This window comes from Cucurbita pepo, chromosome 9 (genome assembly GCF_057944985.1).
Source record: "Cucurbita pepo subsp. pepo isolate OVF chromosome 9, ASM5794498v1, whole genome shotgun sequence".
NCBI classification, from domain to species: Eukaryota; Viridiplantae; Streptophyta; class Magnoliopsida; order Cucurbitales; family Cucurbitaceae; genus Cucurbita; species Cucurbita pepo.
The window spans coordinates 6,525,218-6,545,891 of NC_141806.1; the positions used below are offsets into that span (position 1 = coordinate 6,525,218).

The window sequence follows — 20,674 nt, forward strand, 5'->3', positions numbered from 1 at the left end:
CAACTTGTATAATTTAATGAACTAGATCTTCGAGAACGTTCTTAAACTAGTTTGTAATGCTCTAAATAAATTCTAAAGGGAGTAACATGTCATGCTCTTTGTAATGCTCTAAATAAATTCTAAAGGGAGTAACATGTCATGCGCTAAATAAATTCTAAAGGGAGTAACATGTCAAACTCTTAAGCGAACTTAAAGTTCTTAGTGAGCGTTACACAAATTTCTCAGAGTATGAGTCTTGGATGAACAAAAATGTTTCCCATCCGAAAACTACACCATTGCAAGCAAAGAAGCATGTTGTTGCCCAGGATTGAACTGGAGACCTTTAGTGTGTAAGACTAACGTGATAACCACTACACCACAACAACAAGTTGTCCATGATCTCCATGATCCAAAAAATAGTTAATAATTATAAATTTTAATGTTTAAACAAAATATCCTTAGAACCTCGTAAGGTTTCATCAATATTCTTCAAAAAAAAAAAAATCTTGAAATATATCTTTTACTTTTCAAATAAATAAATAAAAATAAAAAATAAGTTTATTGTTAGTGAGATGAAACCGTCAATATCTTGTTTGAAAATACAATTCAACTTTTAAACGTTTAGTTAATACTCATAATTTTAAAAAGAAAAAAAATTCAAAAATACTCTTAAATCACTTTTCTCTTCAATTTTGTCTGGAACTCTCTCATTTATGAACATTTCCCAATATGAATATAATACAATTCAATTCAAATAGACAATTTATTTTCAATCATATTCTTGAGTATTTTTAAAATGGTGTTAACAAATTCATTCATATACATAAGAATACTTTTGAACTTTTTTAAAAAGATAATCAAGGGCATCATATGGTGGTGACCCAATGTAACCTGTGGTCATGTCTTTTTTGAAGAGCCACCTTCGTCCTACCACAGTTTGACTAGTCTACTCCATTTCGAGTGAACAAAGATATCATAGGCTTTGTAGTGTACCCAAAATGGTTTAGCTTTGAGTTAGAAAGTCACCGTTGGAAAACAGAGAGATTTACGTGAAGATAGATATGGTCATTACAATGGTTTAGCTTTGAGTTAGAAGCCAAATATTAATCATTTATACAATTCTAGTAAATTGGCTAACAGAGAGATTTAGGCGAAGATAGATATGGTCATTACAATGGTTTAGCTTTGAGTTAGAAAGTCACCGTTGGAAAACAGAGAGATTTACGTGAAGATAGATATGGTCATTACAATGGTTTAGCTTTGACTTAGAAGCTAAATATTAATCATTTATATAATTCTAGTAAATTATGTCAAACAAAAGAAAACACAAAAGATTTGAAAATAGAGATCCACTATAAATTTGGAATACATGTGAACAAAATTAAAAGGCTATAGAGTAAATACAAATAATAAAAAAAAAAAAGAAAGATTGGAGTATTAAAAAACTTAAACTAAATATAGAAAGAAAAGTAAATACAGACACAAAATAACTCTGTCAATTTTTTTATACAAAATCATAGAAAACAAGATTTTTAATAAAAGTAAATGGACCAATCTAAATTAGAGAGGTAATTTGATAGGGTTCAAACTTGAAACTGATGTCATGGGCTCAAATAGGTTGACTTGGATTTCAAGGGATAGAATCGAACATTCATTAAGGATATATTCGTGACGACAACTTAAGCTAACCAGGTAACTGACCTTACTATTGATATGGTTATATTTGATGTTGACACATGCTCGTGGTTCTACACATGTCATATATACTAATATGTGTGAATTATTTGTGAATCGATAGAAGTAAGATTTGTTCATGAAACGTGAAGGTGAGGTTACATCTAGAAGTACTATGGATATGAGAGGTTGATAAAAGAATATAGTTAGGTTATGGGTAGAAAGAGATGGAATTATGATAGATTGATAGAACGATAACGTCAGGGTACGTTCATGTAACGACATGACTGTGATAGGTATAAGAATGTTAAGGCTATGTTAAGTTAGGGAATGATATGACCACGAAGTGTTTACGATATGATATGTTTATGATACGACATGTGAATGATGGATGTATATATATTGTGATATGATATAAAGACAATATGTTATGGTAAGATATGTGATAAATTGACATGCTTATGATATGAATATTGTGATGCGATATGTTATGGCATGATACGTATATGATGAAAATTATTATGCCTGGAAGCATGAAATGTTATGATTATGATACACTTATGTAATTTGAATGATATGATATGATTAACATGCAAAACAACGAACTAGCATGAAATACGACCCCAGCATATGCATGAAAGATATGATAAGTGATATGAAAAATGATATGGGATGTACGGAACGCTAGTGGGGTTGTATTAAATGATAATGAAAATGAAAAAATGTTGGGACTTCATGCATTATTGTGTGTTCATGCATTGGGGGATACCCCTTACCTTCACAATAGTACGGACAAATACGTTACGAGGCAGGAATACGATCATTATGGTTATCATAATGTTGCGACGGTCAGGCAGGGGTACGATCATTATGGTTAACCTAATGTTGTTGTGACGTTTACTAGTTCTAACGGGTGTCTGGCCTAAGGATCTCCCGGAGTATGCTCGCCTAACAAGGAAGGGTGCCCAGCGGTGTGCGAACTGACTGGTGAGTCCATACTCGCACGTATGGGCTATGTGTAGAGTATATGATACACATCCAAATTACCCGTTAGGACAGTACCGTAGGAAAATGGATTTAAATGATAGGTTCCGTCATTGCATTTGCATGTTCTTGCATTTCACCCCTAATAGTGGGGTCATTTACTGAGTATTTCTTAAAATACTCAAGCCACATGCTACCTTTATTTTAGATTAAGGCAAGGCATTCCTGTACGGCTGACGACGGCATCGCAACTCGAAACTATGGCACATGCATAGAGTAGTCGTATTTATTTTCTTAGACTTAGACTAGGATATGATGTTTTTAATTTAAACGTTCATTTATTTTATTTAGCCTTTTGTTGTGTTGTTTTTAAAGTTTTTTTCGAAACACATAAGTCCATGGCAGTGTTTTAAGTTGAAGGTTATGATTCATGAAAGTTTAAATGGTAGTATTTCCGCATTCAATATTTATGATATGTATACAGTCGCGACCTTAAATTAAATAAAAAATTTCGAGTCGTTATAAATGAACTGTCCCGAAGATCAAAAGGTGACTTGTGCATCGTTTATACTAAAAAATGATGCGGAGTTATAGTCGGGGGATAACCGGGGGATTCTAAGCCAAGATGGAAGTGTGATACAATAAACCTACTTTTAGCTTTTATGTTTAATATAGTTGATGTATTAAATATTAATGTGAACGGTTCAGATTAAGTTTTTTTTTTTTTTTTGTCTTTTTATATTTAATATATCTAATATATTAAATAAACACTTTAAATCAAATATATTTTTCTCTATTTGTATTTATTTAACATATTAAATATTTATTCCAACCCTTCAAATTAGATCTATTTTCTTAGATTAAATTTTAATTTGTATCCTTCAAATTTTTCTTTTAACTAAATTAAAGTCTTAATTAATCAATTTTGAATCGTTAACTATATATTTAGAGTTGCACTTTTATGGATGGTAGAACAAGTTGTGTCAATTGATATAATCATTACAAACAAGTCAATCATTCACAATTTTTCCGTAATTACAGCTGGGTCAAAAGTTCTTTATACCCCTTAATTATATCTTTCCCCTTAAGTATCACTTATTCTCTAATGAACCATTTGTTAATGATTCAATCATAAACTAAGTCCCTCTCGAGCCAGTAAGAGGGGTGGGCCTCATTGTTCAAATTTCAAAATCAACACTAAAGGAAACTACTCATCTACTTACATATATGAGAATGGGTGAAAGTCATCTCGTGAAATTATGTTCCCATCTCCCGTTTGGTCAAGTACTGAAAATTGCAGGCATAATGATTAGGTTACGAAAGTCATTCTCATCCATACAAATAAAAGGATAACCTTCATAGACAAGAGTTCATAACTCACTAAGAATTAAAATCAAGTCGCATATGATCATCTGTGAAATATTAATCTTCTCAATTAATGAATTTATAAATACAGATTAAATATTTCGTGATTCAGTTTTATATAAACTAATTGTATTAGTGACGCCTTTAAAGAATGGGCTAGGATGTGTGTTAATGCAACACGGTAAAGTTGTTGCATACGCGTCCCGTCAACTAAATGAATACGAAGATAATTACCCTAACCACGACCTGGAGTTGGCTGCTGTAGTGTTCACGCTGAAATTTGGTGACACTAACTGTATGGAGAGAAAATTCAAAGTTTAACCGATCACAAGATTTTAAATATTTCTTCACCCAGAAAGAGTCAAATATGAGACAGAGAAGATGGTTAGAATTGGTGAAGGACTACGATGTAGATATCCAGTACCACCCTAGAAAAGCAAATGTGGTCGCAGACGCTTTGAGTAGAAATGCGGCCCACTCTTCGGCCCTCATTACGAGGGAAGTAAGGGTACAAAGAAAATTCATGGGAGCCAACATAGTTGTAGCGACCGAGAAAATCATGGCACAACTGGCTCGACTTACAGTGCAACCTATACTTAGGCAAAGAATGGTTACCTCCCAACGAGAGGATCCAAACCTAAAGAAAGTCTTAAGCCAGCTAGCTGAGAGTCTAGTAAATGGATTCTCGAAGACCACAGATGAAGGGCTATTGTATCAGGGATGCCTATATGTCTTGACAATAGAGGAGCTTAGGAAAGAAATACTAACGAAGCTCACAACTCGCCATTTGCCATGCACCTAGGAGGTACTAAGATGTACCAAGATTTAAAACAACACTTCTGGTGGAAGAGCATGAAGAGGGACGTGACCGAGTTTGTGAGCAAGTGTTTAGTTTTTCAACAAGTGAAAGATCCTCAATAAAATGCGGCGGGGTTGTTGCAGCCCCTAAGCATATTAGAGTGGAAGTGGGAAAACATAGCAATGGACTTCATAGTAGGATTACCCAAAACGCTTAAAGGCTATACAATGATCGGGTAGTTGTCGATAGGTTGACCAAGTCGGCACACTTCCTACCTGGGAAAGCTACATATACAGTTGACAATTGGGCATAGCTGTATGTGAAAGAAATAGTAAGACTACATGGAGTCCAAGTATCTATAGTGTCAGATCGGGACCCACGCTTTACGTCAGCGTTCTAGCTCGGACTTCAAAAAGCGCTGGGTACCCGCCTTGACTATAGTACCGCCTTTCAGCCCCAAATAGATGGACAAATGGAGTGTTTAAACCAAATTCTAGAGGACATGCTACGCGCTTGTGTACTAGATTTTAAGGGAAGTTGGGATTCCAAACTCCACCTGATGGAATTCTCGTATAACAACAGTTTCCAAGCAACTATTGGAATGGCACCGTTTGAGGCCCTGTACGGGAAACGGTGTAGGTCCCCACTATGTTCGGACGAAGTAGGAGAGAGAGAATTAGTAGGACCCGAGCTTGTTCGATTCACCAATGAGGCTGTCCAGAAAATTCAAGTGAGGATGCGTACCGCTCAAAGTAGACAGAAAAGTTATGCCGATGTAAGGCGTAAAAGCCTGGAGTTTGAGATAGGGGACCCAGTATTCCTCAAGGTGGCAACTATGAAAGGTGTGTTAAGATTCGGACATAAGGGCAAGTTAAGTCCTAAATTCATTGGACCATTCGAGATCCAAGAGCGAGTTGGTCCAGTAGTGTATAAGTTAGCCCTACCTCCAGCCCTCTCAGGAGTACATGATGTATTTCACGTGTCGATGCTGAGGAAGTACATTACGGACCCTATCCACATAATAGACTACGAACCACTCCAACTCAATGAAGATCTAAGCTACGAGGAAAAACGAGTAAGAATCTTAGCTAGAGAAGTAAAAACCTTACGCAACAGGAGCATTGTGTTCGTTAAGGTACTGTGGCGGAATCACCACAGTAAGGAAGCCACGTGGGAGTGTGAGGACTAAATAAGAGAAAAATACCCCGAGTTGGTACAAGAGTTTGAGACTTTCGAGGACGAAATTTCTTTTTAGGGGTAGATAATGTAACGACCCAGGATAGAAAAAAAACAAAAAAAAAAAAAACTCAGTCGCTAGAAAACTCGCAAGTTTTCTGGTGACCGCCGAGTTTCCCAGACCCCACGCGAAACGACGGCCACACCACGCCCAGTCTTCAGCCCACGTTTCCCAGCACCTATCAGAATACCTTCAAAGGGAGAAAAGAAATAAAATACGAGAGAGAGAGATTTCGGATAAACGTCGGCGAGTATCCAGTTTCTCCGACGAACCCTCAAACCACCCTCAAACCGACACCAAACGACCTGTTACCACCACGAGAAGGATCCCTAATGAAAGCACAATAACTCAAGGTGCGTTTTGTGCTTTTTCGTAAGCGCCGTCGTCGATAACCGAGGTCAAAAGGTTGGGTTTTCCTAATCGTTCTTTGATCTGTGGTTTTAGGAAATTTTAGGCCGCAAAACTCCCAGAAAAGAAAGAAGGATGACAAATAAAGAGGAAAAGGAAGAAAGAGGACCGCAAAACTCCCAGTAGGCTTTTGCAGCCCACGACCTGGACCACTACTTGAACCGTGCTGCGACCCGCGCTACGATGCAACGCTACCGTACGACGTAGCTCGCTCTGTTGCTGCCAAGTGTCACATAGCGGCGCAGGCGGTCCCTCGCCTCGGCTCGGTGCAACGGCTTGGGCTCCTCCAGTGACGCTCCGGTGGCTCCCAACGGCTGTTCAGCTCGGCTCACCTATTTTCAGCTCGATTTCCACTGTTTCGACCCTCCCGAATCTGTTTTTGGGTTCGATTAAGGTATCTGAGGCCGTTTTAGCGCCATATTTCACATTTATTGAATTATAGGTAAATTAATTGTGAAATACTAACGGAAAGTGGTGAACGGTGTGATAGGAAACAAACCCCGGCAACGTAGGAAGCAGCTCTCACGGAACGGGAGCTTACATTTAGCTATTTAGGGAGTACTTCGGCCAAGGCCAACCAAGTAAGTGGCCTTACTATAGGATAGGCTAAAAATTGTATGAGTTATGATGATGTATGAGTTATGATGATGTGTGGGTTACGATACTTGATGATGTGTGCAGTACATACATATTTTGATGAATGACGAACTTGATATGTTTGATGCACTTTGTGGCAATATGATGAGTATGATGATTGCATGATGTTTACCTTAATATGATGATGTTTTCCATATTGAGCATGCTATATGATGATGCGTGTCATATTGCATCATGTCGTTAGATCGACATAGGACACAACCTTAAGAGCGTGAAAATGATATTAATATAAATATCCACGAGTATGTGTTACCTAGAGTAACAAAGGATGAGACTAGAGGGTTGTATCAGAAGAGACATTATGATGGATTTAGAGGGACCTCATGCATATTGTATGTAAATAAGCATAGGGCTACTTCCCCTAGAGATGATGAGTGCGAACGTGCACCATATGATGAGCGCGAATGCGCAAAGGTGCAAACGCACACAGATGAGAATGTTCATGAGGCGCATGACACTATGGGGTTCCACTGACCTCCAGACGTCGCTACATATTAGCTTGACCAGAGGGTCCAGGGGGTGGCTAGCGCCCTTGGGATTCACACTCGAACGTGTGAGTCGTGTGTTGGGAAGTACTACACATCCAATTCGTCCGAGACTGGACGCCACCCCTAAGAGGATTAGAGATAGGTCCCTAAATCATGATTGCATGTGTTTGCATTTGTGTGGCCCCTATAGTGGGGCCACTTACTGAGTATTCTTTGAAATACTTAGGCCGTGTGCCACATCATTTTTCAGGTAAAGGGCAAGGCGCACTTGTACGGAGGACGGCGGCATCGCGAGCAGAGACTATGGCACGTGCATAGGGTAGACTCATATTTAAATTCTTAATTTTGAGTTATAATAGGTTGTTTTGCATTGCATTGTTTTAAATTATTTTGTATTTGTTTTTATTATCTCTAAATTTTAGTATTTTGTATTTAAACAGGTAAGACCATGGCTGTGTTTTCCAGAGAAGGAGTTGTTTTAAACGTTTTTAAAAGTTTACATTATAAATGATGTTCATGTAAGAGTTATATTTCCGCATTATAGATGAGCATGAGACGTTAGTGGTGACTCTAAATATGTGGAAATTTAGGGTTGTTACATGAACAAGGGGCCCCACCCTCTCATTGGCCTAAGAGGGATTCGGTTTGGTGGTTGGACCACAAACCAATTGTTCATCAGAGAATCAGTGGGACTTAAGGAACAAGAAGTAACTTTAGGGGTAAAAACGGTAAATTGACCCAGCTCTAGTTACGAACAACCTGTGAAGGATCGACTTACTAATCATGGTTATATCAAATGGACAGAAATATATCTATAGTGAGGGGAGTGCAACTACTAGTCTATAGTGGAGTGTCCTCGTAGTTAACGAATGTTGGTTAAAAGGTTAATGAGTTTAGCTAGTTGATCTCGGATCGTTGGAGCCCATGAACTCAAACAGTACCAAAGAACTGGAGTTTGATCCGGGTGCTCAAAATCCTACCCGACCTATTCACTAACCAACGATACGCGACCCGTGACTGTATATGCGCACGTAGAAAACTTCTTTGGTGCTAGAAAAGCACGTGAGAGCGTGTATAGACTTTCTTTTTGTCCTCTAATCCTACTCGAGAAGGCACACGACAAATCTGTAAGTAACAACATGAAAACCTACAAAGCAGTACTTTTACAATTCGCTTGCTTATGAATGCATGCTAGTAAAATTAATCCTAGGTAGCTATTCTTGATTAACAACGACCTAGCAAACTTACTAAGAATGAAAACAGACTTGCTAGTTGTTGAAATTTCTTGTCTTACCCAGTATACTGTCTTGATATACTTTAGTACTGGTGTAAGTAATCATGCTATGACAGCGGATGAGATGTTTATTTATCAGCAATCTGGCTACTGGATGGATGTTATCGTCCCATTGAGCATGTGTGACTCCTGGTGAATTATTGTGTGATCTCTCCCTTTAAAGAATAAGCAACAGAATCGAGTTAAGTCTAGGGTAAGCACGGAGATTGGTGGGTCGAGACTTAGGATTGAACACCTTTAAAGGTCTGAGACCAATGGAATCTCGAAGGGCGATCAGAGGGTGAGACAATATTATAACAAAATAGTGTGCGCACATAAGTAATTTACAGCACGACAAAATTTAAAACACAAAATAAGAAACGAACTCAAAGCATTTTAAAACAAAAGAGTTGAGGACGACGGGTGAGTTTATTCTATGGCACCTGCCCAAGAGTCCACTCCCGACTTCGACCAGCTCCTTACCTGAAAAAAATGGAGAATAAGGAATGAGTACAAAGAATTAGTATGTAGCCTGCTTGTAGGCTCTCAATCCATTCGTTGATATGCTAGGATACCACACTCTTTCTTGTTTTGTTCTTGTTTCTTATTGTAAGTACTTAGGCCCACTTGTTCTTGACTTGGGGTTCTTATCGTGATTTATTCTAAGGACATTGGTCCTTGGATTCTAAAACCTTGGTCATCCTTTAAGGACCTTAGTACCATGTTCTTGGTTCTTGGTTCTTGTACTTAGAACTAGGGTCTTGATCCATGTTCTAGACCTAGATCTTTCTCTTGTTCTTGGTACTTTCTAGGTATTTATTCTGTTATTGATTTATTCTCCAAGACACTCCCCCTAGGATTTACGGCACTAGCCATACACCTGGCAATCCTATGTCCAAGGCTTGTTACTCAGTGGTAGATCGACTACACTGCATTGTGGACACATCGTGTTTTAGGACATTAATCACGATGCAAGGTAGTAGTTACCCTGCACGTAAGATCCGTCCTATGAGAGGCCGTTGATCATGTGAGTAACTTGTTTAGGTGCCATGTACCGAGGGGTAGCACCCCCTCACCATAGGTTACTTCATGGCCTGTGGGACGGGTTCACCAGTTAATACTCCCATGGATGCAAGCAGACCAACACTCACCATGTTCTTCCCCACCGTGTACCATTGCGAAGGCTAAGTTTTCAGCCCAGGCCTTTGTATCAAGAGTGTGGAAACTCGGGACAAAAGTAAACAATTGGTTCCCTGCTATGTTAAGGATGTGATGAGAGACTACAAGTAGATTGCTTGATCGTGACGAGAGGGTACTCTAGAGTTTAGAAGTAATAGAGGGATTATGGACCTAGGGAATCATGTATCTCATTCCCGCTTCCCTCGTTAGATGAATTTGGCATATATTAATACACATTTTGATTTCCCTCTTATTTTATAAACATTGACTGGCAAAATTTTTCCTATGATGGTGTTAATATAACACATGCGGAAGAAATTTGGATCTTAGGCACTCTAAGTACATCAATTATAGTAAATTAGCTGGCATGTTCAAAAGCATAAAAACTCAATGAGTTTGAATACTAACCTTCTGTCGCTCAAATTTCCTTCTTTTTTTTTTTCATGAACCGGTTTCGAACCACCACTAGTGTCTTCTCCACTATCCTCCGGCCTTAGAACGAGATTGTGGAATCCGGTGAGTGACTAAACTTGGGAGGGATTTAGTAAATATGAAGAGAGTGTTTGTGAGAGGTTTTCCTCACGGTTTTTCCCAAAGTAAGACATTCCATGTACCATGATCACTCAATTTATAGAGTCATGTTTGCATGTTCATGCAAGTTTGAGTTAACCAAATTTTGACACTCAAATTCCACTCAAATATGTGGGGTTTATTTCGCAAGCATGCAAGTTTGGTTAAACCAAATTTTGACACCTCAAAATACCACTAACATGATTTTCCATTAAATGAAGTCAACATTTTTACTTTCTTCATTTTAATTCAACAATTAATTTCAAATTAAAGTAATATTAAATGATTAATTAAACTATTTAATTAATATTTAATATTAATTCAAATGTCAATCCCAATCAACACATATTTGAATAAAATATTTAAATCTTATTTAAATATCTCAAATTCTCTCTTTTTGTTTAATTTGTAAATAAAACAAAAATGCAGTTAAATATATCGTATATATGTAGCGCATATTCCCTAATTCGAATTCGAACACTTCGAACTCACTTGTCACACTATTCTATGGTTTAGTCCGATATGAGCTAGCAGAGGGACCTAATGGACCTATAGATCATGGGCTACAACGATCCAAGATTAACCAGTTAAACTTCTTAACCTTGTTAACCAACATTCGTTAACTACTAGGACACTCCATTATAGCCTAGTAGTTGCACTCCCCTCACTATAGATATATTTCTGTCCATTTGATATAACCATGATTGGTAAGTCGATCCTTCACAGGTTGTTCGTTACTAGAGCTGGGTCAATTTACCGTTTTACCCTTGAAGTTACTTCTTGTTCCTTATGTCTCACTGATCCTCTAATGAACAATTGGTTTGTGGTCCAACCAGTGAACCGAATCACTCTCAGGCCAATGAGAGGGTGGGGGCCCTTTGTTCAACAACTGGAGTCAGTACTTAAAGGAACTACCTCTCTTCTATCCCTAAAAGTGGGTAGGAGTGAATTCCTTCTTACACCCTATGTCCCCAGCTATTCGCCCAGTCTTACCCCTAAAATGGGAGGCAATAAGCATTTGTAAATGGTATCAGAGCCTTCTATTCATGAGGGAAGAGGAGTTACTCGATCTTTAAGAGCGATATCACAGAAACCAGGAGGAAGATATGAAAATTCAGAAGAATTTGGAGTATGTGATAGCTGAGCGAATAACCCTTGTGTTCCAGGTGGTAAGACGCGGGAAGCGCAGTAAGTCCGTTGGCAAGCTTGGGTGCTTAGTCATATGAAAAATTCTGAAGAAAATCTTATCTACAACCTGACAACTTTACCAGAGACAAAACAAAGATTGACAACTTGTCAGCCAAACAGTAAAGGCTCACATGCCAATTACTAATGTCGGTAAATTATTAGTCTTTTAAATTATTAGTTTACTTTATGTCTTATAGGAAAACAGATCTTGCAGGGGTCCTGTCCTCTTAGATTCGATCTTATCTCTTAGTTGACGTTTTTCAAATTTACGATCAAACTCGAAGTCTATAAAGGGACTTCATCAATGTAAAGAGGGCATCGATCGGCCGATAGCTCTCTCTTGAATATCAATTGAACAATTCAGAGAAAAATTATCCTACTCTTTTCTTATCTATCTTATGAACGAATTTCTTAGAAAGCTCAGAAAATCAAGCCATCTCAAATGCTCTACCGATGAAGAAGAAAGTTCAAATGAACATCGAAGGGGAGAAAATCTCACAATCTCAAATACTATCAATCAAGAATACCAGATTCCTAGAATCGAAGATCAACTCAAAAATTGGACTATTCCAAAGGTAGATCCTAAAACTATCTACTAAATTTCAACCTTCAATTTTACTCAAAGATCATGCATCAAATTCTCAGAGAGGAACATCCCAATTCATAGCAATAGGGAATCTCTGAATCTTTTTTCAAGATCTCTTATACTCCAACATCGTGAAGAGTTTAACTATCTCCATGTCGGTCTTGTCCAAGTCGCGGTAAAACCATTGTTCAGACTTGGATTAGATATCCCAGTCCTTATCTCCTTACGAGATAAGAGACATGAAGATTTCTCAAATTCTTTATTGGGAATGGTTCAATCCAATTTAGAGAATGGACCAGTCTATTTCAATTGTTATCCAAACTTTACTCTGTCTCTCCAGGACCCACACATATTATCAGCTCTCATGCTAGATTTACAGTCAAAAAATTTAAACATCAAGGCTGAAACCCATTCTTCAGTCGTTATATTCAGGGTTTATTATAAGCTCATGAATACAAACATTTCTCCAAGAGCATTAAGATCCTCACCAAAAGGATGGACTATGCTCATAGAAGCAAATATTGGAAAATCATCAGTGACTGTCCCAAAAACACTCTCTTGGGATCAAATAACCAGAAGCACTCTCTGGAAAATAGAAGATGCAAATCTTCCAAAGTGGAAAGAATCTCAAAACCCAGTCCAAATTATCGAACATGACGATGGAAGCGTTGAAATAAAATTCAGCGAAGAACCTTCGTCAGAGTCAAAAGTAAAAAAATTCCTGAGTTCTAGACCAAGTACTTCAGGAATATCAAGATCAATGTATGACCCCTTAAAGGTAAAAGAGGTCAGTTATGATCAAAAAAGGGCGTCAATCCACTATGAAGATGGCTCAAGGTCTCCAACCCATACGGATATGGATACTCAATCCGTCTACGAAAGCCAGCTAAATGTCATTACAGCTGATTTCCAGATAGACAAAGAATTTTTGAAAGCAGATTTTATGTCAACTACCAACTCTTCAAAAAGAAATGCCTTCTTCCAAACCTACAAAGAGGCTGAGCGAAATGAATTAAGAGCTCAGTGGTATTCTCATATGGAAGCCATCAAAGAAAATATACCATTCTTCGAATGGTTTGAAGAAAATATTCTGCAGGTATGCACCTTGACCCAGAGGAGTTGGAAGACTACCAAAAGAGGCGAGGTATATTCGAAACATCCTCCGTTAGAAGAAGTCGAATTCGACAACTACTACGGAGAAAAGGTCAAAGCTAGCCCTTTCAAACATATTCCGGAAGGACTAGAAAAGGGTAATCCGACCCTAAAGGATATCAAGAATATCCAGCATCAAAACAGTTATTCAAATAAGATTTTATCCACGATCACTACTCAACTTGAAAGTATCGAGGGAAAAATCTCAAAGAAATCAGGTACTCAGCAAGAACAGGCAAGCAGCTCTGTACCAAAGGTTGATGAGTCAATACCAATACTCAGACCGGCAAATCTCGAAATATTTACAAAAAGGATTTCAAAAGAAGAGGCTGCAATGGCCAAGATAGAGGAAAAGTTAGACAGGATATTAAATCCCGCCATGACGCCTCAAGATTCATCTGTCAATGTCGTTAACAATGACGACGAGAACCAAGAATTCGAAGACGAGATTGCAAACGAGAGAGAAGAACCTTTCTACAATCGAATTGAAAGGATCTCTAGAAGAAGTCAAAATAATGCCAGTAATCAGAAAAACTGGTATCCTCAACCGTCTTTTCCGGATATCCAGTTCGAAGAAAAGACACTACAAACTCAAGCTCATTACGATGGTTTAGCAATCTATGAATGGAATATCGATTGATTGTCTGACTATCTGATAATGAATGTTGTAAATGAAATGATGATGGCCGCAGGCACGTATAAATTACAAGGCCATAAATCCGACCATCAGATAGCTCAAGTTTTGGTAACCGGATTTACCGGGCAACTCAAGGATTGGTGGGACAAATATCTCGACGAAACAACCCGCCAACAGATATTAAACCACTATGTCATTAGACCAACTACTCAAATTATCAAAGAAGAAGGTCCATCAACTAGGACCGAGGTACAACATGAAAGGGTAGAGGATGCTGTCAACACCCTCATATATACCCTCATAGAATTCTTCGTCGGCGACCCTCTAAAATACCAGGAGAGATCCGCTGAGATACTCATGAATCTGAAATGTCCTACCTTAGGTGATTTCAGGTGGTACAAAGACATGTACTTCAGCAAAGTTCTTATTAGAACAGATAGTTCGTTGGAATTCTGGAAAGAGAATTTCGTCAATGGACTACCAAAACACTTCTCAAGGAGGATCAAAGATGGTCTTAAGACAAAGTACAATGGAACAATTCCATGGCAAACTTTGTCATACGGATCCATAGCATCCTTCATCATAGAAGAAGGACTCAGACTTTGTAATGAGTCAAAGATTCAAAACAAGCTCAATTCTTCGATATCAAACAGAAAAGAGCTTGGTAGATTTTGCGATCAATATGGATGCAAGGGAATAGAAGCTCCCTCAACCTCCAGACGGAAGAAGGTTAAGACGCATCCAAAACCTTATCATTCATACAGGCCTAGAGAAACATATCGGAGTAAACCCGTGCAGTCTCAGAAGCCAACATACTCAAGAAGGAAGTATATTCCTACAAAAACCCATAGAGGAAAGAAAAAGCAAACTTGCTTCAAATGTCATGAAGAAGGACACTATGCTAACAAGTGTCCAATCAAAGGAAAGATCAATGAGTTGGATATAGATCAAGAGCTGAAAAATCAGCTATTACGACTGACCCTAACTGACTCAGAGCAATCAAGCGAGGGAGAAATCCTCGAACTCCAAGAAGAATCTGATTCATATTCTAGCACAGAATACGAATCAGAACAAGAAGGAAAAAGGACGTGCAAAGGATGCATAAATGTCCTTACCAAGGATCAAGAAATTCTACTCGAAGTAGTAGAAAAAGTTCAAGACCCAGAAATTCAACAGAAGATTGCTCAACGACTTAGGGATACCAAGACAATCTCTAGGCCAACTGAAAGGGAAGAAAGAAATCCCTACAGACTCCAATCTGTTCTCCAAAGATTTGAAAAACCAAGGGAACTCACTACTCAAGATTTACAAAGAGAGATTAATAATCTCAAACAAGAGGTACAGGCGCTAAGATCTGAAACCAGGTCAGAATCTTATACGCTTCGTCAAGAAATTCTCAATCTTCAGGAAAGGCTGCCAGCACAAAAGGAAACGGCGCAACCGAACCTGGATGAAGAAGATTTTCAAAGTTCCTTCGTTGGAGCCATCACCACTTCTCAATTTCAAAAATGGTACGCTCTTGTTACCTTAAAAATTTATGATTTCAAAATCACACTAAAGGCTCTCATAGATACTGGAGCCGATCAAAATTGCATTCAAGAAGGCTTAATACCTACAAAGTATTTTGAAAAAACTACTGAGGGCCTTAGAGGTGCTAACAACAACAAACTCAAAATTAATTACAAACTATCAAAAGTTCATGTTTGCAATGATGGAATTTGCTTCGTAAATTCCTTCCTTCTAGTAAAAGAACTAATCCTAGGTACTCCTTTCATTACTCAATTATATCCTTTTAGAATAACTGAAAAAGGGTTAGAAACAAAAGCCTTAGGAAAGAAGATAAAATTTAACTTTCTTTCCCCCATAAGGATTAGCGAAATAAATAACCTTCAAAAGAATACAATTATTCAATCAATAAATGTATTAAATTATAAAGAAAAACAAATTTCTTTTTTGAAATAAGAAATTTCATTCAAAAGAATAGAAGAACAAATTCAAAACAAAACTGTCCAGTTTAAAATCAAAACTTTACAAACTCAATTAGAAAAAGAAGTTTGTTCAAATATCCCAAATGCCTTTTGGAATAGGAAACAACATATTGTTGATCTTCCTTATATCAAAGCTTTCGAGGAGAAAAATATTCCTACAAAAGCCCGACCTATTCAAATGAATAAAGAATTACTAACGTTCTGCAAAGCAGAAATTAATGATCTTCTGTTTTGAAATCTTCATGTCTCTTATCTCGTAAGGAGATAAGGACTGGGATATCTAATCCAAGTCGGAACAATGGTTTTACCGCGACTTGGACAAGACCGACATGGAGATAGTTAAACTCTTCACGATGTTGGAGTATAAGAGATCTTGACGGGGAAGTATCCCGATACACATGACATACATACATGCACGAGGTCCCATGATTTTTATTCACTACATATAGTTCAAGTAATCATACTATAGCCAGAGTGTTCTTAGTTTATTGGATTTAGATTAGTGATCGTAAAGTTCACTTTATTCAATAACAATCTTTACTTGATAAACAACAATAATAACTTTATTGAAAATAGAATATGATTTTGTTTACAAACTATATGTTTTAGGGCATAAAACCCAACATCCTAGAGATTCAGGGTGTGACATGATGAAATCAAAACCCCATAACGGTTCTCCCAACAGGCATTGAGTAATTCTTGCGAAAGAAGTCTTGCGCAATTCCTGTTTGAAACTATAGTTCTAGAATTTTTTTAACTTATCTGTTCTACCTCACCCTAAAATTTCTATGGTCCTCGTAAAAAGTTTGAAAGTTCAACTTAAAAAAATAAATCGGGAATTTAATGCCTTGTTGGACTTGGGTGCTATACCATATGTAATCTATGAATTGCTTTCCCTATTTTATATTTTCTACCGGGAAGTATTCATATTTTGTTGTCCATTTTATGAGAGTGTTTTAAAAATCAATGAAATATTTATTATTCTTGGGCTAATAACTATTATCTATTCAAGGAATTTTGTTATTGAAAATCTAATAAATCTCTCAAATTATCCCAAAATTAACCTTAAATTGTGTTGCATAACGGAAATTAGTTAAATGATTGAGTTTTTTGCAACCATAGCATGCATTTACATAGTTTCTTGCATGTACTATAAGTACATATATTTATTCACATGTCCAACACAAATTGGTAGTTAAGCTAAAGGTTGATTAGGGAATGATAAAGAATATTGTCGTTTTCTTTCTTTTCACGGTGGCTTTAGTTGGGGCTCAGGTTCCAAGGGTCGCGTTACCACCACCAGGACCTTCTAGATATTACATTCATGTGGTTAACGGGCTAAGCAAACTTGGGTTGCTTGTGCATTGTCAGTCTAAAGACGATGACTTGGGGTATCATCGTTTGCTTAATCATGGAGATGATTACCAGTGGAACTTCAAGGTTAGCTTTTGGGGATCAACCCTCTATTGGTGCAAATTGGAGACGCCACAAGCATATGTCTCTTTTGAAAGCTTTTGGCCTGAAACGTAGCACTTATGGCTCCGTGATAGGTGCAAACGTGGAACTGTAGGAACTTGTCTTTGGACGGCTAAAGATGATGGAATTTACTTGAGAAACTTTCTTGCTAATGTTGATGAATTGATTCACAAGTGGAACTATAAAAGTTAGAGAAGCTTTATTATCTCCTTTTGGTGGAATTATCCTTCCGGAACCAATGAAAAATAATGGAATAACACAAAACTGTTGTTTTTTTTTTTTTTTTGTATGAAATTTATTAAGTAACGAAGTGTATTGTTGTTCTCCAAAATTTTAAATTATGAAGAAAAACAAAATAAATTTGTATATGAATACAAGCTTTCAAAATTGTAATATAGTTTTTATATTAAAACTAAAAAAAAGGATGACTTTTACGGACCAATCTGAGAGAGAGTTTAGAACAATAAAATCTAAAATAGGTATTAAAAGCTCATGTTTCTGCCATCTTCACATCTATCTTAGAATAGGATGGTAGGCAGAATCCTTGAATTTCCATATATCTTATTAAAAGTTTCACATATTACATTATAGTTCCACAATCTTTCTTGATGTCCGATTTTCAAGAATTTGGATCTCGGACCAAAACTAAAAATATGAAAAAGCAAACAAAAAAAATGAAAAGTAACATAAAATAAAACATGAAAATTCGATAAAATATAAATTTAAAGGAAGATAAACAACACCAAAATTAAATACAAAATAATATTTAATTACAAGAGGGTCCTCTTAAATTTCTTTATAAATGCGAAAATGGTGTTGGGATATACGAACACAACTAGTGAGGCAAACACCTTATATCGTGTAAAGTTATATTATTCGGTTAGTAATGCAATCACACACAATATATGACTGTGGCCTATCGTTTAAACCCTAGCATGACCTTAGGCTTTTTTCAATTCTTGGCAGAGTTGGATGCATGGTACTTTTCTACACACGGCCCACGAACGCATACATGGACCCTTCAGACGGATTGGTATACGTGCCCCTTAGGCCAGACTCTGTCGGGCACAACACAATACACGTGACTGGACCCTCATAAAAGAAAAGGTCTTCATGATAACATGTCGAACATATATATCGAAGGTATGCATCCGTACTAACTTAACATAACGGGGAAGTATCCCGATACACATGACATACATACATGCACGAGGTCCCATGAATTTTATTCACTACATATAGTTCAAGTAATCATACTATAGCCAGAGTGTTCTTAGTTTATTGGATTTAGATTAATGGTCGTAAAGTTCACTTTATTCAATAACAATCTTCACTTGATAAACAACAATAATAACTTTATTGAAAATAGAATATGTTTTTGTTTACAAACTATACGTTTTAGGGCATAAAACCCAACATCCTAGAGATTCAGGGTGTGACATGATGAAATCAAAACCCCATAACGGTTCTCCCAACAGGCAACGAAATCTTTTATAATTTGATTTCGAGTTACCAACTTCTCTTTTTTTCTTCATTTTGGATCGGAAAATAGAAGAGTTGCGTGAATCAAAAATACAAGGGAGGTTCATGGCCAAGGGTAAAGATGCCCGAGTAACAGTTATTTTGGAATGTACTCGTTGTGTTCGAAACGGTGTTAATAAGGAATCCGTGGGGATTTCTAGATATATTACTCAAAAGAGAGTAATTCTTGCGAAAGAAGTCTTGCGCAATTCCTGTTTGAAACTATAGTTCTAGAATTTTTTGAACTTATCTGTTCTACCTCACCCTAAAATTTCTAAGGTCCTCGTAAAAAGTTTGAAAGTTCAACTTAAAGAAATAAATCGGGAATTTAATACCTTGTTGGACTTGGGTGCTATACCATATGTAATCTATGAATTGCTTTCTCTATTTTATATTTTCTACCGGGAAGTATTCATATTTTGTTGTCCATTTTATGAGAGTGTTTTAAAAATCAATGAAATATTTATTATTCTTGGGCTAATAACTATTATCTATTCAAGGAATTTTGTTATTGAAAATCTAATAAATCTCTCAAATTATCCCAAAATTAACCTTAAATTGTGTTGCATAATGGAAATTAGTTAAATGATTGAGTTTTTTGCAACCATAGCATGCATTTACATAGTTTCTTGCATGTACTATAAGTACGTATATTTATTCACATGTCCAACACAAATTGGTAGTTAAGCTAAAGGTTGATTAGGAAATGATAAAGAATATTGTCGTTTTCTTTCTTTTCACGGTGGCTTTAGTTGGGGCTCAGGTTCCAAGGGTCGCGTTACCACCACCAGGACCTTCTAGATATTACATTCATGTGGTTAACGGGCTAAGCAAACTTGGGTTGCTTGTGCATTGTCAGTCTAAAGACGATGACTTGGGGTATCATCGTTTGCTTAATCATGGAGATGATTACCAGTGGAACTTCAAGGTTAGCTTTTGGGGATCAACCCTCTATTGGTGCAAATTGGAGACGCCACAAGCATATGTCTCTTTTGAAAGCTTTTGGCCTGAAACACAGCACTTATGGCTCCGTGATAGGTGCAAACGTGGAACTGTAGGAACTTGTCTTTGGACGGCTAAAGATGATGGAATTTACTTGAGAAACTTTCTTGCTAATGTTGATGAATTGATTCACAAGTGGAACTATAAAAGTTAGAGAAGCTTTATTATCTCCTTTTGGTGAAATTATCCTTCCGGAACCAATGAAAAATAATGGAATAACACAAAAATGTTGTTGTTTTTTTTTTTTTTTTGTATGAAATTTATTTCGTAACGAAGTGTATTGTTGTTCTCCAAAATTTTAAATTATGAAGAAAAACAAAATAAATTTGTATATGAATACAAGTTTTCAAAATTGTAATATAGTTTTTATATTAAAACTAAAAAAAATGATGATTTTTATGGACCAATCTGAGAGAGAGTTTAGAACAATAAAATCTAAACAACGTGAAATTTATATAAAACAAAAAATAAAATAAAACAATGTCCTAATCTAACTTAAGGACTACAAAAT

At 36.9% G+C, this 20,674-nt stretch overlaps 2 protein-coding genes and 1 non-coding gene across 3 annotated transcripts; 2 read left to right on the top strand and 1 right to left on the bottom strand.

Moving 5' to 3' along the window:
* Positions 1-292: 292 nt before the first annotated feature.
* On the bottom strand, positions 293-365 carry TRNAV-UAC (transfer RNA valine (anticodon UAC)). The gene has a single exon. It is a non-coding gene; the product is annotated as a tRNA-Val (tRNA).
* A 17,017-nt stretch (positions 366-17,382) lies between these two features.
* On the top strand, positions 17,383-17,832 carry LOC147791196 (S-protein homolog 1-like). The gene is made up of 2 exons (XM_087126972.1): positions 17,383-17,604; positions 17,695-17,832. Exons 1-2 carry the CDS (start codon positions 17,383-17,385, stop codon positions 17,830-17,832), a joined length of 360 nt encoding a protein of 119 aa, XP_086983098.1.
* A 2,035-nt stretch (positions 17,833-19,867) lies between these two features.
* LOC147791197 (S-protein homolog 1-like) lies at positions 19,868-20,317 on the top strand. Its single transcript, XM_087126973.1, has one exon. It carries the CDS (start codon positions 19,868-19,870, stop codon positions 20,315-20,317), a length of 450 nt encoding a protein of 149 aa, XP_086983099.1.
* Positions 20,318-20,674: the final 357 nt, after the last annotated feature.